The sequence below is a fragment of the Vitis riparia genome, chromosome 8 (genome assembly GCF_004353265.1).
Source record: "Vitis riparia cultivar Riparia Gloire de Montpellier isolate 1030 chromosome 8, EGFV_Vit.rip_1.0, whole genome shotgun sequence".
Classification (NCBI taxonomy): Eukaryota; Viridiplantae; Streptophyta; class Magnoliopsida; order Vitales; family Vitaceae; genus Vitis; species Vitis riparia.
Window position 1 is genome coordinate 485,202 of NC_048438.1, and position 27,691 is coordinate 512,892.

The 27,691-nt window shown below is 31.6% G+C and overlaps 2 protein-coding genes across 9 annotated transcripts; one reads left to right on the top strand and one right to left on the bottom strand.

The window, feature by feature from the left end:
- The first annotated feature begins 9,844 nt into the window (after positions 1 to 9,844).
- On the top strand, positions 9,845 to 17,865 carry LOC117920523 (protein PIN-LIKES 6). 3 transcript variants are annotated; one of them, XM_034838116.1, is made up of 11 exons: positions 9,845 to 9,975; positions 10,155 to 10,396; positions 10,812 to 10,891; positions 10,975 to 11,099; positions 12,695 to 12,816; positions 13,253 to 13,438; positions 14,058 to 14,132; positions 14,687 to 14,787; positions 16,789 to 16,841; positions 17,324 to 17,512; positions 17,681 to 17,865. In XM_034838116.1, exons 2-11 carry the CDS (start codon positions 10,232 to 10,234, stop codon positions 17,800 to 17,802), a joined length of 1,218 nt encoding a protein of 405 aa, XP_034694007.1. In that variant the 5' UTR covers positions 9,845 to 9,975; positions 10,155 to 10,231; the 3' UTR covers positions 17,803 to 17,865. The 3 variants fall into 3 exon arrangements, with proteins under 3 accessions (XP_034694007.1, XP_034694008.1, XP_034694006.1); XM_034838117.1 differs by having other exon boundaries at positions 10,166 to 10,396; XM_034838115.1 differs by having other exon boundaries at positions 9,845 to 10,396.
- Positions 17,866 to 19,447: 1,582 nt separating this feature from the next.
- On the bottom strand, positions 19,448 to 26,818 carry LOC117920437 (E3 ubiquitin-protein ligase Praja-2). Of its 6 annotated transcripts, none has more exons than XM_034837969.1 (4): positions 26,571 to 26,818; positions 26,328 to 26,378; positions 21,657 to 21,953; positions 19,448 to 21,543 (listed from the first exon to the last, which is right to left on the bottom strand). In XM_034837969.1, exon 4 carries the CDS (start codon positions 21,535 to 21,537, stop codon positions 19,825 to 19,827), a length of 1,713 nt encoding a protein of 570 aa, XP_034693860.1. In that variant the 5' UTR covers positions 21,538 to 21,543; positions 21,657 to 21,953; positions 26,328 to 26,378; positions 26,571 to 26,818; the 3' UTR covers positions 19,448 to 19,824. The 6 variants fall into 6 exon arrangements, with proteins under 6 accessions (XP_034693860.1, XP_034693857.1, XP_034693861.1 ...); XM_034837966.1 differs by having other exon boundaries at positions 21,657 to 21,972; XM_034837970.1 differs by lacking the exon at positions 21,657 to 21,953.
- Between the last annotated feature and the right edge of the window lie 873 nt (positions 26,819 to 27,691).

The following is a 27,691-nucleotide window of genomic DNA, read 5'->3' on the forward strand; positions in this document are numbered from 1 at the left end:
TCCTTATACCCACATAAAAAGATGTGCAGGAAATTTGCTCAACTTTTTAGAAGCAAATGTTCATTGAAAATATTACGCATGAATTTCTTTCCAAGATTCTTAATAACTAAGTAAAGTTACCTTGGTAACTTCAATAAGCTTTGCTTATCACTCACAAGATTCTTAACTCAAAAGTTATACCTAATCAAACTTAAAAATCCCATTAAAAAAATGTTTATCTTATGTCTAATTTTTTAAGGTATTGTTATGATACCATACAAGTAAGATAACACTATTTTTTTATATAGAAAATAAAATTAAATGAAAATAAATCCTTAACTTAAATGAAATCTCACAAATTTGATCAAACTATATGTCAATTTTACAAATTAAATCTCTTCACCACCCAAACAAACAAATTCTACTTTTAGACAACTTATTAAAAGTTATATTGTCTTATTCCCCTAAAAAAAATGAAAATCTCAATATTCCCAAATTAAAGACTTGGGCTAAAAGCATCCAAAACCCACCTCAAAGTGCTTTTTCTTTATGTACATATTTAACCATATTCAATTGCTTTGCCTTTAAGAAAAGGGTAGGTTCATTAAGTTGACTTGGAAGAAGACATCCATATCCAAAGAGCACTGCAACCACAATATAAATGAGAAAATAATTGTAATAGAATTTGTTCCACAAACCACTTTCAACCTTAAAGAAATGTCAAAAAGGCGGAATTTAAAGAAAAGTCTTTAATAATTATATTAATGCCAAAAATACTTTATTCTAGTAAAAAGAAAAATAAATTTTCTAAAAATAGAAAAAAATGGAGGAAAAAGTAATTTAGGATAAGGTGTAATAGGATGAAAATATTTTTAAAATATGATTAATTTTTCACTTTTTCAATTCTAAGTTTTATTTTATATAAGCTAATTTTAAATCTCTTGTGAAAATATGACATAAAAGTTTTTGGAACAAAATTAGATTTCAAAACCCTAAATAATGAAATTTGAACAAAAAAAAAATAATGAATTAATTTGTTAAAAGAGATTAAATAATTCCCAAAATTGTGAATTTAACTCTCTCTTTGTTTTTACTTGAAAAGTAATTTATTTTATTTTTATCATTTCAAGTATCTATATATAAATTTTAATAGAAAATATTATTTTTACAAAAAAAAAATATAGGTATTTTCGTCAAATCAAAACCAAAAAATGATAAAGAATTAAATTTCTAAATTTGGGTTTTCAATAACCATTTTAGTCAATAAACCAGAAACAATATATATTTATTTTCAAACAAATTTTGCTATTCATTTTATGTTGCCATAATCATGTGTTTGGGCCTTCAACCCAAATGACAAATCTATAAAAAGAAATAAATAAAAGAAGAAGAATAAAAAGAAAACAAAAGTTGATTAGTGAACAAAATTGAGTATTTTAAAAAGTTTTCCTAATGATTTTTTGAATGTAAGTTTAATGTTTCTTAGTATAAATTTTAAGAAAAACACACACAAATGTGAGAATTAATGACAAAAAAAACCAAACCATAGTGGCATATCATTTGAAAAGCCCATTAAATTAAATATTGGATTCCCTTTTGTGTCTTTTTTTTTCTCCTTTTTGGCTTTTGGGTGGGGCGAAGGGTCAACACTTCATGAGGGCCCAGTGAATAATATTTCTGACAATAAGACAAAACTATAATGTAGAAAAAAAATATACTAAAGAAAGGTACTAACTTAAAAATAAAATAATAATAATAAATAAATAAATAAATAAATAAAAAGTTGATTGTTACATTTCAACCATATCAAATATAATACATGATAAAAATAATAATTTAAATTTATCCATAATGTATAATGCCCAATTTTGAGTCTAGATTAAGAAAGAAGTGAAAAAATAATAATTAAAAAAAGTGAAGTCATAGTTTATTAAATAAAATAAGGCTAGTTCTTAAGCATTAGTATTAAGGATGTCATGGGTTACAAGACATCTTAATATAGGATTATATAGAGCTTGAATGTAAATTGTTATTGATTTTGAATGGGTTAAGATACAAATTAGGTATTTGAAAATGGCTCTTAAGCATTTAGAAAATCATTTAGATTGATTATTGTGGAGTCACCGGTAGATATTGTATTAAAATATTACTTTTTTTTTGTTATATAACATATTATTAAAATGTTATCAAAAATACTTTTTATTTTTTATTTATTTATATCTAAGCATTAAAGTTATATTTGGTTATTAGAAAGAATTAAGGAAGAGACAAAAAAATGTTAAGAAAAATTATTTTTGTTTTAATATGAAACTTATGAAACAAGATTAAATATAATTAAAATTGATTAGAAACTTGTATATTTTTAAATTATTAAATTTTTATATACAAAAGAAAAATAGTAAAATGAGTATAAAGAATCATATATATATATATATATAATCTTATGTTTGTTCTTGCAAATTTTAAAAGAAAATTTGAGAGAAACCAAAAAAAAAAAAAAAAAAAAGAGAAATTTAAAAAAAATAATATTAATAAAAAAGGTCTGATATTTATAAATTATTATACATATTTCTTCAAAATAATTTCACTTTTTTTTTTTTTTTATCTTTTATATAAAGATTAAATAATTCAAAAATGCATAATTAATTTTACTATTTCAATTATATTTGATATTTTTTAGAGCATAAGAGAAATTTTTTTCATTAACCTTTTTTTTTTCTATGGAATCAAACATACCTTGATCAATAATTTCGATCCCCACGCTCAAATATTCCCCTAATGTCACCTTCAAGTGAGGGTCCTACCATATTATCCTTTTATTGATATTTAGAGCCAATCTTCATTAGTTTATCCCATTTCCCCTTTCTATATATTTTCTTTTATTTTTTAATTCATCAATATTTTATAACCCTTATAAACTTCAATGCGAGCCCCAATTTAGAACATATTTGGCTCCGTTTTTTGAAAAAATTCTTAATTATTTTTAAGATGAAAATTTTGTAAATATTTTAAATTTATTTTCATAACATTATTTGCTTCCCTAAAAAATAAAAATAAAAATTGTTCTCAAACTTTGGTCGATCTGGAAAAAGCCCCATGTGTATGTGGGGGTTGATTTTTTTTCCAACAATATAATTGAAATAAAAATTATAATGTGAAAGTTTGACCCTAGATGGGGAAATTGAGTTTGACCCTTGATGCTTTAAAATGAATTAATATGCTGTTTAGCAACTCTAATCCAAATACAAATATTTACCACCTTTATTTTTAAGACAATAAATAAGAAAAACAATATTATGATACATTAGAATTTTTAAGTTAATATATAATAGTTAAATTTTAATATGGATATAAATATAATAATGTTAAATTATGAAACAAAATTAAATAATAAAATGTTATTTCATTTTTTAATATATCTTTTTTCTATTAAATCAAAAATATTTTTGCTAGTTCAAGGGTTGTTTTGATGGAGTTTTGATGATCACAAAACATGATTAAGGTTGATAACCGTTCAAATGAAGCTAATATTTTTATACTTACTTTTGAAAATTTAAAAAAAGCTTAAACAATGATATAAGAGGATCAACTCTTTGAAAAGTTGTGATGCCTTGAAGACTTAAAGTGTCCTATGACTCATTGGAGGATGCTACTTGTTAGTGTACCTAAGTCAAAATTCTTTTTACATGCTTAAAAGTTTTAAAATAATCCTTCTTTAAACTTAAAAACTTCAAATTATATAAAAAAAAATGGATGACTTCTTGTTTCAATTAAAACTTTTAAGTCAAATTCTTTCTAAACTTGTCTTAAAAGGTTTTAAGAAGTTGATTATAGATTATTAGAGGTTATAGACCCCAAATTGGGCTTTTTGAACACTTTATAATGTAACTGATTTAAGGTAAGGAGGAATTGGTTAAACTGGTTGGATTTAATTAGTCAACGTGCACTTTGTCCAATCTCTCTTATCTAATAGTATATATTCAATCAATCGAACTAGTAACTCAACTAGTTGAAGGTATGAACCCCAATAGTCACTTGTCAATATATTAAACATACAACAGCTAGTGAACTATTTGTTCGACTAATCAAATCCTTTTTTAGGGCTTTAGGGTCCTTAAGCTAAAAATAAAGATGACAATTAGGTAGGTTTGGGATGAATCACCCAAATCCCAAGTTCTCCTGTTCATTTATATATATTCCCATCTTTGCCCAAAAGACAAATATATATAGGTTGGGATGGGCATGGAAAATTCTCATGCCCACTAGCCCCATCCCATTTAATCTTTTTAATTTTTTTTAGTTTTTTTTTAATTTTTTTTACTAATAAATTTTTAAATGGTATTAAAAATATAATTTATAAATTAATAAATTTTTATAATTTATTTTTATTAAAAGTAATATTTTATATATATTAAAAAAGTTGAAAAAAATTCAATTAAAATAAAATTTTTATTTAATATTATATATCATTGGGGTGGTGTGAGGTGGGAGCGGGACAAAGTCAAACTCAAACCCACCTCGACTTGTTCCAAGTTTTAAAAACAATTCTTAAACCTATCCTAAACCCTGTTTACATTTTTTCTTGAACTTGTTTTAATAGGGGCACAACGGGGTGGTACCTTAAAAAACCTTCTTAATTATCCTTCGTACTGGAAATCCATAAATTGAAGTGTTTTAAAACATTTATGAGTTTGAGAACAACTATATTTAATTGAAAAACTTTATTTTCTTCTCATTCAAAACTCGCAAATTCTTTTTTATGCACCTTCAAATCCTTTCTAGTTTTTTTTTTTTTTTTTTTTTTTTGGTATTGTAAGCTTAATATTAAATAACTAGTCTAATTAATAAATCATCACGGTAAAAAAATTTCTATTATAATGATTGGTGTATTCCAAGAAAGATAGTTAAGTAACTTAATGAAATGATAATAAGAAGCAAAACTAACCACATAATTTAAAAAAATAATAACAAGAAGTGGGAATTAAAAGAAAAATAATGTGGATATAAATAATGTTGATAATAACTCAAATTGACATTTTTCAAGATCAAAATAACTAAAACAAAAAAATTTCTTCTCAATTATGAAAATTGATTACCCTCAATGGAAAGGGAAAGGGGGAAAGGAATGATCCATGAAATTACCAAAGAAAGAGACCAAAGAGCTTGTGATAATAGTCCAAGAAACACAAATGTGGAGGATGGGAAGTTTCCAATGTCATAATAAGGATAATACACTTGGATTTTGTGATGGTATGTATGGAACCCTCCAAGTTGTTTTCATTCAAAATTAAGTCTTATTTCATTGTTCATTATTATTATTATTATTATTGTTAGATACATATGTGTCCTATTTTGACCTTTAAACTAGTTTTTGGGTTTAATCCTCCCAATCACTTATAAATTTTCATTTATTTTGAATCTATTCCGAAAAATTATCTTTATTTTGGTTTTTTAATTTAGAAGTGATGTAAAAAATAGTTTAGGTTATTTAACTAATAGCAAATTGTTCTTACTATGAGATTCTAGTTTGAAGGATTGGTGATCCTAAATTTATTTAATTGAAGGCAAATTAATTATCTTTGTTATTATATTTTAGTTTAGATGGTAAGTGAGACAAAAAAAAAAATAGTTTATATTATTTCATCAATGATGAATTATGCTTACTATCAAACGACAAATATAAGTTCAGGATTGGTTATTCTATTCCGAGCATCTTCCAATTATTTATACATCTTGGATTCTCGTCCCAAATCTAACGTATGACAAATTAGGTTGAGTATTCAAAATCTTGTACTTGTCCTATTTTTTTTAAATAATGATAATTTTCAATAAATAAATAAATTATTTTTGCATATTGTTAGATTTTGGTTTTTATGGAAAGTAAATATAAAAACATAAATTTATTGTTGATAGTCCTTGAGAAGAGTGGAACCCACAAAGTTGGTCTTCTTCTTTGTTAGAAAATGCAATGGGTATTGGTCATAAAAACCTGCAAGTGATCCTCATGCATGTGAGGAAAACACAAGTCTTTCTATTTTTTTTTTTAAATTTACATAAATTATTTAAGAATTTCATCTAAGTATTTGACATTAAATTTATTTTCTTTTCTTCCACTTCTTTTTTAGGACATTCAAGTAACAAAGCTTTTATTTATTTATTTATTATTATATTTTTTTTCAATCCTTGTGATCTTTCTCTTCACTTTCTTTTCCTAAAAGGTGTTTTTTTTTTCAGGATGAAGCAAGATCCAAGAATCTAGAAGTGCAGAAATTTTAAATAATTTTAATTATATTTTATATTAATTCATAATTTTCAAGATAAATTAAATAATGATGAAAAATATAATGAACAAGTAAGCTTTCCCATCAGCATATTAGGACTGTCATGATTGATGAGTTTTATGTCTTTAGCTAATAATTTAAATTTGGATTTACTTCGCAATAGAAAAATAGGTGTTTTTACACATGCAACCTAAATATTGGCCTCAATGATATGATTCACATGAAAGTGACAACCCCCACTTTCAAGCAAAACCATTTTTGTATTCATTCAAATGACACACCACATGTCGCAAAGAAATTGACCCCACAATAAATAAATAAATAAAAACCAAAAGAAAATAGCTAATTAATTATTTAATGTTAATAATATTATTATTTATTTTTATTTTTATTTTTATTTTACAATTTAGAGACCTATTGGGGTGGGACCAATTCATAGTTGATGGAAGTTGTTGGTACTCCACATTTTCTTAAGGAAAATGACCCAAAAACAAAACCTTCAAGGAAAGTGACCCAAAAAACAAAACCTTAAAAAGAGAGATTTATTATTGTTATATTTTTATTTTTTGTAATTTAGAGAGATATTGGAGTGGGACCAATTGATGATTGATCGTCCCAAAAGAAGGGACTCTATACACCACATATTCTAATGTGACAAAAAAAAAAAAAAAAACACCCATACATAAGAGAAAATTATTTTTATTTTATATTCTTTTATTTTATTTTATTTTCAAATTTTGTAGGCATATTAGGGTGGAACCAAATGATAATTAATTCTCCTAGGAGAATGGATAGAGTTTATAGGGGCATGGTGGATTGATAGGACTCGTAAGTAAAGTCTATTATTGCTTTTTATACGACAAGATTTTTATGATTACTTCACAATGGCCTACCATTTTCTCCAATTACCTTGATGAATTTTGGGCAAATGCTCATTAATGCCATAATTTTCTTTTTTTGAGTTTTATATTGATTTCTTTATAGACTTTTCCTAACCTACCTGTTTTTCAAGAGAATAATTTCAAAAACAAACAAGTAAGAAAATAATTTCAAAATTATCGTAATTCCAAATGAAATCTATGTTTGAAAATGATGATTTCAATGTCAAACAATGATTAAAAGACAAATAATATAAAAAGTGGATCACCTCAAATAAATAAATAAAGTCTTACTTGATAGATAAGTATTTCATAATAACTTGTCACCTAATACTTCAACAATTGCAGGTTTTTTTTTTTAATAAAAACATTTCATTTCTTACCTCTTAATATTATAATTCAAAATAAATTTTGTTAAATAATTATGCATAGAAAATAAAAAACAAATTTTAGATAATATCCTACTCAAAATTTGTGGCAGTTATATATTTATGTTAGTTCTTGTTTATATATTCACTTTTTTTTTTTTTTTAATTTACCATAAAACTTTTTTTTTATATATATAAATCTAGATCTCATTCTCTTAATGTCACATAACATTTCATTTTTTTATTTTAAATTTATAAACATAGTATAAAAATATATGTTGTCATTTTTACTATTTGAGCTCATGCATGTGAATAAAAATACTATTTAAAATTTTTCTTAAAACAAAATACATTAAAAGAAAATAAATAAATTTTAAAAATTGTTTAAAATATAAAATATTTATTGTTTACTTCTAACAAAATTTAGTAGGATATCAAATTTGAAATTATGTTTTATATGTTGAACTATCAATTTTCTTAAAAGTTTAAATTTACAGTATTTTGACTCAATATATATATATATATATATCATGATCCTTAACACCCTCTTTCACGTGTGGACGTGTAAAGTAAGGAGAAAGCACAACCTCTTGTCAAACGTAACTTTGGTATCATGTTTAATAATCAATTTTCCTGAAGTTTAAACTTGTAATATTTGGATTGAATATGCATACTATGCTCTTAACACTATGATTAAAAATTAATTATGTTTTAACAAGAATTTAAATCCTGAGATATCTTCTACTAAATAAATATTGATATATATATATTGTAAATTAGGTTTGAATTAAACTTGGTAACCAAAATTTGAATTTTTTTAATATTTTTGTAACCATAAAAAATCATGAATAGAATAGTTATATTAGACATTGAAAAAAGAAAAACAAATGAGAAAGAGGATATAAAAATAATTGATCTGCTTAAAATTCAAGATATTCTAAAACTTGCAGTTTTTTTAATTCTTTTTTATTATTTCTATTTTAAAAATATTTTTGCTTTGGATTGATAAGACATTAGGTGTCATATTATTATACATTACTTGTGATGATCTAGACCCAATTAGATAGCCCTTGACTATTAAAATCAAGACAATTTTAACATGTATTTTGTCCTCTATATGCCACAAATGTCATATTTTTCATTTTTTTTTTCTAATTTATTGTTTTTTTAAACAAATTTTAACTTTCTTTTTACTATTTTTTTTGGCCCTTTTAAGAACCTCCAATTATTTAATACTTTATTTCAATCCATTATTTTTTTTCCCTTTTCTACCTCTAATTATTTATTACATTGACTTAGATTCAATTTTTTATTAGTATTTTCATTTTTTAACTTCAATTATTTAATTCCACAATTAAGCCAATAAAAAAAAATTTGATAGTCAAAATCCCATAATATTGAAAACAAGAATTATTCCGTCAATTAAATTAATACATGATTTTCTTTCTCTTTTACATCTATATTTTTAAGAAATCTCCTTAATTTTTATAATTTAAAATTTGATTCATAAATGATGAGCTATAATTGGAGTAACAATTAAGAGTAGTCCTTTTTCTTCACATCAAATCATTTATAACAATATGGTTAAAAAAAAAATCATAATATGATTCCAAAATTGACAATAAAAATTAACATCATTATATACCCATTAAATTTTCAAAACAAAATAATTATTATTATCATTGAGTATTTCTCAATAATAAATACAATTAAAATATGATTCCTAATTTGAATTTGAATTTGAATTTGAATTTGGATGCCATCATCAAACCCTAAAATAATATATTTAGTTATTTTTTAGCAATTCCAAAATTTAAATTAAAAAAAAAGGGAAAGGAATCCATGAATCTTCTATAGAAATTAAATAAATTAAATAATAATTTTTTTATGAGAATATGGTGACAGCCTAGCAGTCAGAGACCCATTCAACTACCCTTCTACGCCTCTGCCACCTTATTCTATGGTTGGAGCTTGAAGGTGAGAGCCCCTTGAAAACTTCCTACTATTCTAACATTTCCATTCTTTTCATCCTCCATTCAATGCCTTATTTAAATTATATGGTAAAAATAAAAATAATTTTTTTTATAAAGTAGATAATTTTATAAAAATAAAATTTAATGGTACAAAAGACAAAAGGGAAATCAATAAATAAAAAGGCTTGTAATTTTGATTTAAAAAATTATTAGTATTAATAAACGTCTTTGGAGATTGTATTTGTGAAATTATTTTCTTTTTATTAAAAAAAAAGTAATTTGATCTTGAAGAAGAAAGCCAAACATGCCCTTAAATTTGACTACTCTAATAATAGAAGAATAAAAATTTGGGAATTCCAGAAAGAAAACGAAAATAAAAAGCATAGAAGAGTTAAGATCTATATAAATTTTCTTACAATCCTAACGCCCAGAGAGCAGAGAGGAGGAGAGATCTGATAATTTGGCGGCAAAGATTACAAGATTACAAAATAGGAAGGTTCCTATCTGCAGCTGTTACACCTCTCTCTACTGTAAAATCAACCCACATATCACATTTGATTCGGTGGCAAAAGCGTTTACCTCTTTTGCAGAACCCAAAAATACCCGTATCAAATTTGGGGTTTTTTTTTTTTAGGTTTTTTTTTTTTGTTTTTTGATTTGAATTGGGTTTCGAAGGGAATTTGCAGAGGCGGAGGAAGAAGAGGATTTTTCTTTGTTGTTATTGTTGTTGCTATTGGTGTTCCATTGACAACATGAGGAGGTTTTTGATTGAAAATGGAGGAGAATCTCTGTTGGGAACGATCAAAATTGCAGTGTTGCCCATAGCCAAAGTTTTCACAATGTGCTTTCTGGGCTTTCTGATGGCTTCCAAGTATGTCAACATTTTGCCTGCCAGTGGAAGGAAACTATTGAATGGGGTGAGCTTCTTAATTCCACAATTTTTCCTTTTCCTTATTTTATTTATTTATTTATTCTTTTTCCTGATGATTTTTCATTGTTGAATTGACTTTCAATCCATTCCATGGTTCCTACATCTGGGTTCTTGAATAATTTAAATTTTATAGAAAAAATAAATCGAGATTGAACTTGAGTCCGCCAAGAAATAGGGTGTGTAGAGCACAGAAATTGAATGTTTGTTAAGAAAAACTGAAAATTCTCAATTCATTTATCCTTGTGATGGTGAAATTTATTAATTTTCTTAAACAAAAAATTCTCATCTATTTTTCCTTATGATGGTGAAATTTATTTATTTATTTATTTGGTTTATTATGATTTTATGGTATGGTCCTGTGGATGCTGAATGTTTGTTCCAAATCTGTGATGATGATGCAGTTGGTTTTTTCACTTTTGCTTCCATGTTTGATATTCTCTCAACTGGGTCAAGCTGTTACTTTGCAGAAAATGATTGAGTGGTGAGACTCTGTTCCTTATTTTTCTTAACAGCAAAGCCCCAAACTTTAGATTTTAAGTATTGATTGTTGTTGTTGTTATGCAGGTGGTTTATTCCTATTAATGTTATTTGCGGCACCATAGCAGGGTCGCTGATAGGGTTAGTCGTAGCTACCATTATCCGTCCGCCATACCCATTCTTTAAGTTTACAGTTATACATGTTGGAATCGGTGAGCCACTTTATCCTGGAAACATCTTTGCTTTCATTCTATCAATTCTAGAGAATTATCATTTTCCAATGCCCTGTATGCTTTATTATATCCTAAGTTTCAATGTTAATTCTCCTACCAAAGATGATGGATGACAGAATTTATCTAGTTATTGAAGATTTTGGATAATTTCAAGTTAAACTTGTCGAACTATGTGATGCATAGATGAGTTATCAGTTATGAAAGAAGAATGCATGGTTTAAGGAAGATGATTGATTCTTCAGTCACCGGAAGAAATGGAAAAATTAATAAATATCTCCTTTAAAGTTAACCAATTGAATTAGGCTTATAATTTTGCAATTAGTTGTTTTCTGAATTGTGGAAAACAAAAAAGCTTACCCAGAAAGAAAACCGACACTGCACTTAATATGCATGCACTGTTATCTGTATGAAGAGTCCCTTATCGGGTCCATGTGTGGTTGCATTTTTCCAATTCACTTACCTGATATGAACCCAACACTTTGATATGTCTGAGTTGGGATTAAACTTCTTGGATTCTTCTGCTTCCAGTTTCTTTTATTGAGAGAAAAGAAGGAACTAACACCCAATGCACATGACAGGTGGATGCTTATATCCTATGATGTCTTTCAAGTATAGCTGCAATCTATAGTGTTTGATTATATATTGTTTATTGGTGGGCATGTTTTACTTATCCATCAAAATTTGGTACTCCAAATGTTGAAGATAGAAACATTTCTATGGTTTGTAATACATGAAAAACATGATGTCCTTTTCTTTCGACATTAATAAGTAGTCATTTAGAGGTGTAAAAGGCAATGCTGTCATAGTCAGACATTTGTTGTGTATTCTTTGTTAGAATCGAGCTTGACATTTTCTGCATTTTGTATATGAACTATCTTTCTCATGTGATTTGCAGATTAAGCTTTGGTATTATGGTACTATTTCTGTTAGTTTAATTATAGGGCTGATCTGTTTCTTCTCAGTCTCCAAGCTCTGATGTGGTGGGGCATATGTTGAGCTTGGTCTTATGGAGTTCATGCTGGTGTGGACCATAAGAACTAAAAACTACCCCATCAACAGAATGGATTGGTGGTCAATTGACCTGCTTGTCACATTTAAAAGCAGAAGACAGCTATGGTCAAAGAGATACTATAATAAACAAAAAAGTTTAGGAAAACATGGCGTGTTTAAATCAGATCCTGTTTTTAGTTACCTATCTGTGACTGGTGAGGGGTGATATCTTATTAGATTGGTGAGGGGTGATATCTTTAGGTTTAATCTTCTCTATTTGATACCAACTTGATACCAAATATTGTAGTTTGAGGTTCTTTTTATGCAGAAAAGGACAATCCCTATCAGTTTACCTTTCTACATCAAACACACATATTTATGTACTTATAAGCAACATCTAATGACAATAAATTATCATCTCTTCTATATGACATATTTATTCCATCTGCATTTCATGACAAAATTTCATTGGCATTAATTGTCTGCAGGAAGTGCACTCTGTCTTCTTCAGCCTTTTGCTTTATTAGTAATGGCAATTAAGCTTTTGTAATCTCTTTATTCATATGGGAATTAATGTTGAACAGGGAACATCGGGAATGTGCCTCTTGTCCTGCTTACAGCTTTATGCAGAGACCAGAACAACCCTTTTGGTGATGTAGACACTTGCACCCAACAAGGGACTGCCTATATCTCATTCGGCCAATGGGTAGGTTTAAAAAAAATCTCACTTTGTCATTAGGTTGTGTATCCAGTTTGCAGATTACTTGGTTCTGTTGACAAACATCGCATTTAGCTATTTTCTTTCCAATATACCTATATTAAAACAAACCAAGTCCAATCTATGGCAACGGGTCATTTCTAATATCTTTCCAGTATATCTTGTGGATGGTTACTGTCTCTTTTGGTACATGAGAACGCTGTAGTAGCCCATGGGCTTTGCTCACCCCATCCTAAGGATTAAAAGAACAAAAATAAAGAGAAAGATGGCCTTTTTTAAGTTTATACTGATTTCACCACTTTCGGATAGGTTTGTGACTTGCAATTCTTTTTGTACCCAAAAACATCACAATGCACTTCAGATAATTTGTTTCTCTGTCTTTAATCATGTACTAAATATTGTGTGAATGAATTTTTATTGTTAGGTTGGTGCAATTGTTTTGTACACCTATGTATTTCAAATGCTTGCACCTCCTCCTGAAGGTACCTTTGACCTTGATGAACAACATCTTCCCATCAAGGGCTGTCCAAAGGATGGCTCCCCTGAGCAAGTTCCGTTACTTACACAGGAGGTTTTATCATCTGATCTAAATGCCTCAAAACAAGGGAAGGTAAGAACCAACTACGACATATCTTTTGTTAAACTATGGTTAAGTCATGTTCACCTTTTCTACAGTCGTAGATGCCAATGAAATTATTTTTTCTTTAAAGAAACTTATGATACTTCAAAATTCTGCAAATGGTATCACTAGGGCAATAAAATTTCTTGTATACCTTGGGCCGCTTTTCTGGCGGCTCTTTTTACTTTAATTTAAGTCCTTATTTATCAAAAATAAAAAACAAAAAAATCACGAGGGCAATAATTATTGGATAATCATGTGCATGATTGCTTCAGAATGATATTTTCCCTGGTATACTGAGTTTTCTTTTCCACATATAAATAACAATAGTGGTAATCATAAGACAAATTTAACTTCCCAATCACAATTGACTTCACTAGAAATAACTCAATATGCATCACACAACATCAACACGGTAGAAATTTTATTAGCATCATTGTAGAATGATTAAGATGATCATCAGATTTTTTTAATCTCAATTCTCAGCTTCCTATTTTCTGGGAGAGATTACATTAAACAGAAACTGATTTGTCCAATTAATTCGAGTCTCTGTTATTTCTTTTGCTCCCTACACAATAGACTCTGATTCATTTTATGCTTCTTGATGCAGATTAAAGATTTTTTGGTTTATATGTATGATAAATTGAAGATCAAGCAAATTCTTCAACCGCCTATTATTGCTTCCGTAAGTTCATATTCTCAAGATTTCTGACTTTCTCTTTTTTCCATTTTCTTCAAGAATTTACCATTAAGTAGTAAACTCTTAGTTTTTCTTTCAAATCTTTAGCCTGATATTTTATTTCGAAGTTGGAAACTGTTTGTTCCATGACAAGTCCTGTGCTCATAAATACTTAAGGGTTGCAACGTGGTACTAATCACTTTCGAGCCTAAAATAACATGCCATTGTGTGTGACGCTGAATGTGCAACATGGACAGCCTGAAAAGAAACTCATCCCAAACATGTTTTTCCAAGCCTCACCCCTGGCCTCTACTTATAAGTGCTTTCAGTCCATGATCTCCAAACCTCCTAGTCATAAGATGAGTTATCTGCTTTTCCAACAAGTAAACATGTTTCTCTGTGAAAAACCCGACTTTTGAAGGTACTTAATATAAGTTTGTATATGAAAAAAGGTGGCTTTTTTATTGGTGCTCCTTGTATGAAGAATATTTCCTTTTGAAGAATATGTTCTCCATCCTCTTATCATGTCTCATTAAGTTGCCATCTTTTGTTTTCTGCAGATCCTAGCATTGACAATTGGTGCAATTCCATTTTTGAAGAAGCTGATCTTTACACCCAATGCTCCGCTTTTCTTCTTCACTGACAGCCTCATTATTCTTGGGTATGTTCCATTGCCCAAATGCTTTTCTTTGGTTGGTAATTTGCTTTTGTTCTGTGCTAGCCTGTTTATTTGATCTTCTTGCAAGAACTAGGATCCTCTTTTTTCTTTTTATTGGCAAAGGGAAAATAGATATGTTTCACAAGAAACCAAAAGTGGGTTTTACATCCATACAAAAAAGTGAAAAGAAAAGATGAAAGGGCAAACTACAGAAATCAGGTTAATCCTCTAAGCAGGTGCCTCTAAACTATCTTGAAAATCCAGAGAGGTACTTCTTTGTCTAATAGCGTCCGCTGTCCACTGTCCACAGCTTCAATACTGTGACCTTTATGCTGCAAAAGATCTTCCTATTCCTCTTTCCGAAAGCACCATGTCACACTCAGTGGCTCTCCTCTATCCTTTTGCTGTATCTTCTTTAGCAGATCTGCCATGCCAAGGCCCAAGTCTCTCAACATTTCTGGGAAAATCCCACATCATGACAAAAAGGCCAAAGATAGTTGCCAAATCTGTAGGGCTACAAGGCAGTGAATCAGCAAGTAGTTTAATGACTCCTCATCAGATTTGTGTGGAGAGAACAAGTTTGTGAGTACTTGTCTCCTCCTGAGCCGGTGTATCATCAAAATCCTTCCCCAAACTGCCATCCATGTAAACAAAGCGACCTTTCAAGGAGCCAGTGTCCTGTGTATTTCTCTCTCTGGAAACCTAGCCCTGCATTGCTGTTTATGGGCTGTAAGATAAGAATTAACAGAAGCAAGGTTCAGGAATAAATCCACCAAATTTTAATACCTTGTTAGCCTTGGATTCCAACAGCCCTGACTTAATACCAATTCCAATAGTTAGCAACAGAAGCTTCTTTGTTAAAAATCTTCTCAGTAATGTCTCCTTATCAGAAGTGAATCCAGAAACTCACTCTAACCTCTTGCCATTTTACCATACCTCTACACCACAATCCTCTTCCATGAGCTCCCTCTTCATCCCAAATCTCTACTGCCCTTTTCTAGAAAGCCTTTGTCCAGCAACATTAGACTTACAGCACATCATCTCCCTTCTCTTAAGACATGCCCAGCCCTGTTTAAGCAACAATGTTTTTCTAGGAAGCATCCTTAATCTATCTTCATGGAAATGGGCTGAGAGAAAGCAGACATAGAAACCAGAAGCTCCACAATGTGCTTTATGGTAGGCCCCCAAACTTTAGTCCAGATATGCGGCAGGCAAATTCCCAAATGCACCACCTTGCAACCTAAAGTGTCCCTGCAAACACGTCAGTCTCTCACTGGGCCAATTGAAATGAGCTTGCTCTTTTTTAGATTTGCATTTACCCTCAATACCACTTTAAACCACAAGAAGAAACACTTAAGGTGTTATGTTGAGTCAGCAGTTTGATCTGTTTGAACCATGACCTGGTTAGGCTCTGATTTGATAAATGGATTGGATTTCAAAACACTGCTCCACAGAATAAAGTTCTAACAAATGAGGCTAAGTTTGAAATATTGCTGTACAAAATAAAGATAATGATTTATACCCACAAAAATTCGTGCTAGTTCCCGGTACTACGACTCCTGTATCATATCAATGGACATCACCTGATTTATGTAAATCAGTCCATTTACAATATTCTGTTGTATCATATTTTGCGTGTAACATGGCTGTATACGAGTTGTTATTGGATCAAGGCTCTAGTCTTGTTTTAAGCATCTAAAACCGTGGGGATCACAATCAAACCAAGGTACCGCAGCTTTGAAAATGTTATTAATACTAGAACTTTTTGTATGAGAAGTGGTCTGTTATTAATTCTAGAATTTTTGTGTCCATTGGAGCATGGTTCTCAATGGCTACATCTTACTCCATATACCTCTGTTTAGGATTGAACTAGACTTCTTTCCTGATTGGGAGAATTTATGTTTTGGAGATGCCTCTATACTGCATGATGGGAATGTCAGTGGTGCTTAACTAGATATTAACCTAAAATTTTTGTGGTTGTCTAATGATGTTCTTGTCCATCAGGGAGGCCATGATTCCATGCATTTTGTTGGCATTGGGAGGCAACCTGGTTGATGGTAAGTCAAATTCACAAAAATGATGCCTGTTTGGTAACTATTCTTGAAACATGTTTGGGAAACTTTTGAGAGAACATTTTTTTTTCCTTCAGAATTTGCTTTTGAACATAGGTTGTTTTTTAGAATAATTTTGAGGTTTTCTCAATTATTTTTGTAGAGTTTTTTGAGCAACAATTGAAAAAATGGAGAATACTATGGAAACTTTTGCAATATGCATAAGTATACAATACCTTTATCAAGAATAAACCAAATTTGTTCCCGAAAACAATTGTGAACCATTTTTCAATATTATTCTCAAAAACTGTTTTGGAAAATGTTGTCAAAAAACCCAATATTTCCTCTAATTGTAGCATGATTTTATTGTTCCACTTGACACCATGGTTCTTAAACACAAAACCTGCAAATAAAAAATGGTCAGTCATACTACATACATATGGTTTGCTTCCGCCATTTGGATGATGACAATTCTTCATTGGCTGCAGGACCAGGAAGTTCAAAACTTGGTCTACGGACCACTACTGCTATTATTTTCGGGCGGTTGGTTTTGGTTCCTCCTGCTGGAATTGGCATAGTCTTGCTGGCTGATAAGCTTGGCTTTCTCCCCCCTGATGACAAGATGTTCCGATTTGTCCTCCTCCTCCAACATTCCATGCCCACATCTGTGCTTTCTGGTAACAACCAATTCCCCACACTCATGCCCTCTTTCAAATTCAAAGCCAACAGAACTTTGTTCTCTCTTTTCATGCATTTACAAGATTTTCTCATCCCCTGGACAATAGAAAAGAGAGGAAAAGCATTGGTTTTTTAAGTACATTAACACATTCCTTGTTCATTCCCAGGTGCTATCGCCAATTTAAGAGGGTGTGGAAGAGAGTCAGCCGCTGTCCTCTTCTGGGTTCATATCTTTGCAATCTTCTCCATGGCTGGATGGATCGTTCTTTATCTCCATATCCTCTTCTGAAACCGCAACATACCATCATCTTGCTGCTTTGGGATTCTTTAACAGGAAGCATGAAGCATGAAAGTATATATCACCTACATTGCGGTATTAATGAGCAGCTCCTATCTTGGTAAGAGCTGTGAAAGAAGCGCTGAGGAGGGGCTCCTTGTTAATTGATGGATGTTTCGACCTTAAATTAGCCGTTGGTTGTTCATTTTAATTGTTTATGATTTTTTTATTTTTCGAAGAGTTGGAGTTTGATCTTTTGTGCATTTTACACCAGGGATATAAGGTTGTTTGAAGCCTCAGCCTCAGCCTGAGTAGATGTGTAGTTCATAGTGAACTTCTGAAAGATTTTGCCCACATCGGTGGGAAACTAAAACTCTATTTATTTATTTTAAGCTTTGTTGAAATAAATGAAAAAAAAAATTGAGGAATATATATATATATATATAAAGATTTACAGTCAATAGATTTTAAACATAAAAACCATATCAAAGATAAAATAATCTCTTACCAAAGCACATTATCCTCAGGGAAGATGCCCCATGGGGCATCCTATCAGTCTAGGGATTCCACAATATCCATGCCAATGTTCTAATGCTATTGGGCAAGATTTGTATTATTTGAAAATAACCTATTATTTATCATTTAATAAGTTTTTTTTTTCTTTTATTTCTTTGTTAATAACAATCATGATTAAAAGATTTAAAATTTTATAAATAAAAAAATTATATTATGTTGTTAAATATATATATAACATATTATATATACTAAATATTATATTAAATAATACATATTTTTGAACTAAAAAAAATATTATTTTATAAAATGAGTAATAGAAAAAAATAAAGAAAATTGATAAGAAGGATAAATTTATAATCCATGACATATGTATATCTCACATTTTAAATAGAATTATGGTCAAACATATTAAAAATAAATAGATACACCTTCCCCGTTTGAGTTTTTTTTTTGATCTAGGCATTGGTCTAAAAAGCTACCGATGGTGAATTGCTTTCCAAAAAAGAAAAAAAAAAAAAGTTTTTAAATAGAGTTTCTTTGGAAAATATTTTTAAAACAGTTTTTTGCTTCTAAAACAAAAAAGACAGACACAATATTTTTAACAATAAAAAAAATAAAAAATAATTAAAAAAAAAAAAGAAGAGGTTTTTAAAGAATATCTTTTAATTTTTTTTCACTTACTATTTAAAGGTTATTTTTAAAAAATAATTATAAAAATATGAAAAATGATTATAAATAAAACCCCACATAAAATTTATTTTATAAAACAAATAGAACAAATACATATATAGAGTAAAGGGGGTAATTCTCAACAAGGTGAGGTTGGCATGAGAATCAACAGAGGAATCCATTGGCATACTTTGGATTTAGAACAAGGCTAGGGATATGGATGGGATGAGATAGGGGTGGCCTGTTTTAAACCCACCTACTATTCTTAGTTTTCCGGCTTCTCTCTAAAGTGAAAACTTGTTTTCACTTTTCTTTTTCCTTTTTTTTTTTTTTCTTTATTCTCTTTAAACTCCCAGCAGCTACACCAGCAAACTTGACTGAAAAAGCTATCCTATATCAGATGGTAAACACAGGAGACAGCACTATATTGCAGATTTACGTTTGGCCAAACACCCATAACAATTGACACAGATTAGACAAGAAAAAAGCCCTGAGAAAAAGAAAAAAAAAAATAGCACTCAGTTCATCAATTCTGGTTCAATAGGGCTTCTCACGTTGGTATGCAAGTTGGAGGATGATCTACACAAACTTGGACTAAAGGTTACATACTTTATGAAGCTCAAATCACATTTACTTCAATCATCTGAATAAAAAAAACTAGGGGATCTAGGGAAGGAACCTGGTTAACATACCAAATAATAACGTACCGAGTCATAAGACCAGTGTGTTGTTTGAATGCAAATTCACTTGCTCAAAGTTTAAAGCACAGAAACCCTCAAGCCAAAGCCAAAAAACATGATAGGTCAGGTATGGAAACCATCAGCATCAATCAGGAAACTAGGCAACTGCTTAGGAAAGGGACCACCACCTCCTGCTCCTGTTCTCCCTTTGGTTAGGTAGGCTAGAGCCAGAGCTGTGGAGTTGGGTCTGGCCTTGGATGTTAGAACGGCCTATTGCCCCTCTTCTGTCTGTTACCGGATTGCGTAACCACAACACAAGAGCCATGCCAACAAGACCGACAATAGGAGTAGCAGCAAGAAAAAACCATCTCCCACGTCCACCCTCTCGGTCAGAGCCGTTTATGACTGGAACCTCATCTGCCAGTTCTCTGCATTCAGGACTAATTTCACAGGTGTCATCTGCTTCAGCTCCATCGGTGGTATCAGAGGAACTGTCATCACTTAAATCTTGCTGTGGGATCTCGTGGATGCTAGCATTCAGCTTTCCCTCCTCGTAATCTTTGTCATCGGTTGGAAGCTCATACCGACAAAGGGGGCATGAGTTTCGTGCAGTCAACCATGGCAGAATGCAGTGAGGGTGATAGAGATGAAAGCAGGGAAGCTGGTTCACTTCAGTGCCAACAGATAGAACATCCTTGCAGACTGCACAGACCAAACCATCATGCTTCTCATGTTCCTCATTAATGACTACACGAGGCAGACTATTCACAAAAGACACAGCTGCAGGAGGTGCTCCTCGTCTTGAGCTGTCAGTATCAGCCAGATGCTCCAGAAATTCTTCAAAGCCTCTGGCATCAAGGTAGTCCTCAGAGTTGCCAAAATAAGGCAATACCTCTGATTCATCCAAGTTAGAAAAGAAGTTAGAAATAAATGTTTGTCTACCTTCCCTGAGTCTCCAAGGGATTGTACCCAGAAATTCAGGAGAATGAATTCGTCTTCTCATATTCACAAGGACATTGTTTCCATTTGAGCTCGATGGGAAAAAATTCCGAGGATGCACCTCTGCTTCTGCAGATTCAACTACATTTTCCTCAGGATCAGCTTCTTCCCATTCATCATCCTCCTCGTCTTCTTCATCGTCATCTTCATCTTGATCATCTGAGTTCCATTGACTAAGTCTTGCATGCATTGGATCAATATCTGTATCACTATTCAGATTGCTTCCATCATCTGGTTGGACATACATTTCTGTATCCAGGAAACTGTGGCCATCCACTGAAGCATCAGAATCTCCTCCATAAGCACTAAAGGAAATGGCATCGCTCTCACCATTAAATAGCCTGTAACCACCATAGCTGATATTTGATTCACTCTCTCCATAAAGAGAATCCAAATTATCAAAGCCATCACTTTCAGTATCAGATGGTACCCGTCGCCACCTTCTAGACCCACTAGGGGTAGTACGGGAACTTGGGCGCTGCAGTAATCTTGCACCAGGATCAACATCAACAAGTTGATCCTCATGCCCAGAGACAGTGGATTGATTTTGCCGAACAAGGTTAATCATATGTGAGAAATGTTGTGAGAAAAGATTTTCTATTGACTCAGAACTGCTGTACCTTGTTCTTCTTACTCTGGGTGGCCTCCTCCAATGAGAGTCTTGAGCAGGGGACCTCAGATCTTCAAGAAACAAAAATTTACAGTCACCACACATACTGATAGGTTCTAGTTCCCCAGTTCCTTCATCATCAGGTAAAAGGATTTTTTGGCATAGAGCACAAGCAGCTGGGAGGTCAGAATGGTTAAGTAAAGAATCACTGTTAGAGGAGTTAGGCACAGTAGACTGAGACAACTCCTGTGGAACACTTCGTGAGTCATCCATCTCAAACTGCAGCAAACACAAACACAAAAATAAATGACAAAGGGATGAACAAAGCGTAATGGGAAGTGCAGAAAAAGATAACAAGAAGACGTGTAAGACTGAGATTTTTATCAAAATACCTATCAAATGAGATCAGAACCAAGCTAAGTAGCAATTAATTGGTCAGGTGAAATGGCCTATGAATGGAATGAAGCAAGCGCTGATCACAGAAAACTTATTGCATACAGCTCAAAGGTCATTGTTGCTGGAGGAACACGCTATTTACCAGAGACACAATCAAAGCCATATCACGACTATTTGTCAACTGTATGGATCAAATTATGACCCATCAAGAGTTTTAAGTATTTCATGGCTGGTTCTCAACTTAACACCAACTCTCCACGATTGATGCATGAACATATGTTGAATTCCTGCAACTGAGAAGAGAGGGGCCACCTATTGGAGTTGGCATAGACAACTAATGAGTAGGGAAATTCACTCTATTATTTATGCAGTTTGGGTCTCCATATCAAACGAGGAATACTACTCAAGGTTAACATATTTAGCTAGCATGAAAATGAAATCTGCAAATAAAGTTGAACACCAAAAGATTCAGGACACAGGATAATGAAAAAGAAGAAAATTTTCTTTTTGTTTTTCTAATTTTTCCCCTGAATGAAAACAACACAGCATGGGACATGTCAGAAGAGTTGGTAAGTAATCCGAGTTTCCACTATGTATACCACATCCACCAAGGGGTGGATAGATTATTGGTACTCTACATTTTAAGTTTTCCAAATTGTGTTGGAGGAAAGTGCTCGCAAACTATAGTTATTTAGTGAAGAACGACTCAGTTTTACCTGCATCTCCGTAGATATAGAGTTTGTGGACATATATCAAAGTAAATAATTTTGAATTCACTCTATCTCTACATAAGAGGCAATATTTTCAACAGAATGTTGCTTATCTCTTGCATTATCATAATCTGCAAACTATATTTATGTTACCTTGCATTGATTAATAGAACAATATCGTAAACTAAGGTAGAATCATGGTTAGGGCAATAAAATTAAGGACACAGTCAGGGAATTTGATCCTAAATATAAACATTTCTAATCAGAACAAGGAAAGGGAACAAAAAGTGACTCGGAAGATTCATAAATATGATATCTAATCCATAACCCACAACTAGGATGCCTTGATTCACCGTTTTCCAGCCATGCATGAAAAAATTGGTCTGCCTTCTCAAGCACCCAAACTCTATGCATATTACTCCTATAGAAACATAAATTATGTCACTGTGCCCACATTCAACCAAAATATTGAGAGGAACTGTTGTGCTTGCTGCTTGTCCCTGAAATAATATTTCATAAAAAAGAAGAGCATTTTTGAGATGTATGCAATGGATGAGATATCAGTTTTTGGTCAGCACAGTGGATAGGATCTAAGACCCTTTAGGAATTAATCAATGAGAATCAAAGAAATCAAATTGATTGGGTAGGGAGAGTTTCAAACTTAATTAAGGTGGATACACAAAAGGACATAATTAAGGTTAAGGACAATCTTGGGGAGCAAATCAGAAATAAGACCATAAAATCCCTATATTGGATTCAAGAGACACCATGCATGAAGCTGGGGGCATCAATGCAGGAATCTGATCTGCAGCATGGCTTCTAGAAAAACAGAGTTTAAATGTCCAGATTTGTGACCTCATATGAGAAAGATTATAAACTGTGTATGGGAGCATAAACTAGCTTCAACAATTAAATATTTTGTGTACTTGTCAGAAATAAGTTGACAACAAAGCAATTCACTAGAATCTAGTGTTGGAAGTAGACATAACTCATTTTCATTTTATAAGCAAATATAGTTCTATAAAAAAAGTTGCCTAGCAAAAAAGGACACTCAAAAAGCAATGAAAGAAGGCTAAAAACTATCACAGTACTAATAAGTCCATAAATTTTTTTTTTGATAAATTTACTAATAAGTCCATAAATAATCAATGAAATTCAATAAAGACAAGTTACCATAACCCCATAGGCATCTTAGATCAATGAAAGGGCTAAAAGAGTAACTTCTCTTATAATTAAAATTTTATACAATAAGTGCCAAAAGAGGGACACAACCCATGTGCACAGAATGTACACAAAGAACAAAAAGACAAGGAAATAAAAAAGGAGGGGGAGAGAGAGAGAGAGAGAGAAAGACACTTCATTCAAGTACTAACCATACCATCAATGAAATCTATAAAAGTAATGTTTCTGTCTCCTACTAATATTCCAGACTCTTCAAAGAAAAAAATTCATGAAATCATTTTTCAGTTGCAATTCCAATCAATCCAAGCAATCACAAATCTTTTTAGTGCATTCTTTCCAAATAGACCAAAATAAACATAGTAGGGCACAAGAGAAGACTCTTTTAATGATTGACAAGAGTGCTCTAAGTTTTTAAAATTTCTATTGTCACTTTTCCCACATAACTTCCCAAACAAAGTTACATTCCTAGAATCCTTGAAACCCCACATTTACTTGGCAGGGAAGGATTACCTGAAGTCAGTCCCAAAGAACACTAAAAAGATTTGACTAAGAACTTTTCTATTCTTGGGCACACGCCACACAGCGACTTATCCTCATAGTTCCTATGCATCACTGCCTCCCAGATACGCTCAAGGAATAACTCCACACTCTCTAGTTCCCAATCATAAAAGTTCCTCAAAAAACAAACTTCTTAGTGATTGCTAGCATGCAACTCGTCCCAAACATTTATACATTTATAACTCAACTGAAAATCCCAATGGATCATGCTAAAACTTAAATCTATGACCATTACCATTTCTAAACTAGACCTTGCATGAAATTCAACTCTTCTTTATATCACTTTCCATAATCCACCATACCCCTCTCTCCCGTCCCGTTCCCCAAACTTACCAAGTACAAGTCTCCACAATTTATCTTGGTATCTTGGTGAACTCCAAAATCATTTTCTAAGGAAAATCTTGTTAAGAATCAACAAGTTTTTAAGGTCTAAACCACTCAGCCTTTTATCAGAGTAAACAATTGACCACTTCACAAGATAAGGCTTCTTCTCTAAGTAACCAACCCTTCCTCCCCCAACCACTTACACACATAGACAAAAAATCACACGAATCTTCTCAAACCTGATGTGCACGCCCCTGGAATCACAAAGAGGGACATGAGATATAGATGAAAACTAGACAAGGAACTCTTTAGACGAACCAATCTCCCTCCCTTGGACAATTCATACCTTTTCCAAGTAGCAAATCTTCTCTGAAACCTCTTCTGAACCACATCCTACAAACACCTTAGAAGACTAGATAAGGGAAGCCAAGGAAGGCCCAAGTGACAGGTAGCCTTCCCACCAGAAAACCCAACAACAAAGCCAACACCTTAGTTTAGTTACATCTTCCATTGATATAATCTCACTTTTCTCCAAATTGATTTTCAAACCTGTTATATAGCCCATGATTTCTTGAGCTCTAGATTGGTCATGATCATAGGATTAATATAATGATACCTCAAACATAGATAAATGGTTGTTAAATTTAGAAAGTTACTGAGGAGGATTACAGGAATAAAGTGGAGAAGCCTATGGAAAAGGTAATAAACATTTTATGGCAATTGTGATGAGATAGAAATAATTTTTTTTTTCATCAGATTAATTCCTATTCCTTATGGAATTGAAAGTTTCACACAAGAGAAACAGTAGATTGATAACAGTAATAACAAGGAGCTGCTCAAGCAAGTTAACAGAAAGAGAAGAGTAAGAAGTTAAGATCCATTTGAAGGAAACACTTGTTAAAAATCGGAGTTCAACATAAAATTGTCCAGTTTAATTGTCTTCTCCAGCCATGGGGGCTATTTTGAAAAATGTTAACTATGTGCCTAAAACAACCTAAACAAGACGGATTGAGGTAACACATCAATTCCTCCTTTGGAAGGTCTAGCTCTTAGAAATGCAATTTTGGTAGCAACCCAGCAAGCTGCTGCCTTTTTTTTTTGGACCCATCAACAGCATTCTTGCTTTCTCTTTTGCTAACCTTGCAAGCCCTGTTAACTCTGATGCAGGCGTAGGCTTACCTTCCCCAACAGCCACCTTCTGAGTCTTCATCATATGATTTTATATGCCCACTCAAACTCATCGGCTGAAAATTACCCACCCACTTCCTATGTGATGAAAACTGCATTTATATTTTCCAGAAAATCCCATCTCTCATATTTCATCAAAATACAAAAAATCAAATCATCAAAAGTTAAAAAATGTTTAGTAATTTGGTCAAGTTTGAAATTTCACATTTTTAGGCACATTAAAACAAATTTGCATAATTCATAGCACTCTATATCATAGCAATCATACTTACTTCAAATCCAAATTCCCATGAAACCCACATTTCATGACAAGAAACAAAACCCAATTACCAAAACATACAGATTACACATAAATCAGTCAATTGTACCATTTTTAGGTAAATTACATCAGCAGAACTTCACACTACTCCAGAATTCAGAAAAAAAAAACCGAACATTAAGTTTATCAGGAATCAATATGATGAACATTGAAATTATACTCCTCAAAATCCCAATTCACACGGAGCCCACATTTCATCAGAACACACAAAACCAAATCATGAAACCCAGTGAGCAAAAAGGACAAATTACTAAACAAATTAGGTGAATCGGAAAATTTCCCATTTTCATGCAAATTTCACAACACTCTCACAATCCATAACCCAATTAACCCATCAATCAATACAAATCGCAAAACCCCACAAACTGAAACCACCCAACCATTACCTTCTGATGACGTACCCTTCCTCTGAAACCCAACCTTCGAGCAAAACAGAACTACAAAACGAGAAAAGATTCAAAAAGTATGATGGACGGTCCAGTACGAAAGCATAGAATTTAAGGGAATCATGCGGACATTAAATTATCCCCAAAAAAAAGGAAAAAAAAATCAGGGTCTGGAAGAGAACCCAGAAATGGATTTGGGTTTTGCTCAGCACGAATCGGAGTGAATAATTATGGGACTTTCACCTGAAAAATGTATGAATATTCAGCGATGTGCTGGCGAGAAAAGGGAATGATGGGCAGGTAAATACCGAGGAAAAAGAGTCATTGGTGAAGTAAAATACGGAGTATTGTGCTTGCAGTGGGTTTGGCCTAGAGCGTCCTTGCTTGGAAAATGTCGGAGAAATTCAAAAAAAAAAAAAAGGATTAGAATCGAGATGCGGCTCCCATTCCACAAGGGTTGGTTGGAGGGTCATTCTCTATAAATCAAAAAGGGACTCCAACCCAAAAAAGAAATGAAAAAACTTACCCTCAACATCCGATTTCTTTCAAAAGTTTAAGAAATTGTTTATGAAAATTTTGAGGGGGGAAAATATTGAGAATTACTTTCCGGAAATATTTTTCATATCTTTTTGTAAAGGGAAATAAGAAGGGAAAAATCTTTTAACATTTTCCTTTCATCCTTTCTTTGAAGTTATTATTATTTTTTATATATTTTTTAGAAATTAAATATAAAAGGGAAAGAGACTAGAGAGGAAAAATTAGAGGAATGAGAAAATGTTGTGATTGACTGTGCATGCAAAATCTGAAAGAAATAAAATCAAATAATTGATGAGTGTCCTTTTGTCTCCAAAATTCTAACATTTTCTTTAATGCAACTCTTGTCTTCTTTTTCTTCCCCACCTCATTATTCAAAGCAAATGATTTTCCTTACCCTATGTTTGTTATTGGAAATTTTGAGGGAGAATATGAGAAAAAGACAATAGGATGAAAAAAGTAAAAATTAAATTTAAAGTTAATAAATTACTTTTTATGTTTTATTAAGCTTATGTAACTTATTTTTACCTCTTATATATGTAAAGATTAATGAAAACGTATCTTTTATATATGAAAACTTTTTATAGTAAATCAAATATGAAAAAATTATTTTTGAATATATATTTTTTTAATACCATGAAGTCTAGTTAATCCAACCTAAGTTTACACCCAAAATAGGAGGTGATTTGGGTATCTGTCAATTTTTACAAATTTTAACTCTTGTCGGATGCAAATGACACTATAAGCAATAATAGATGATGAAATGCAAAGAAATAAATAAAGAGAAATGTGAACTCAAATTTTATAATGGTTGTACTCAATCTTAACCT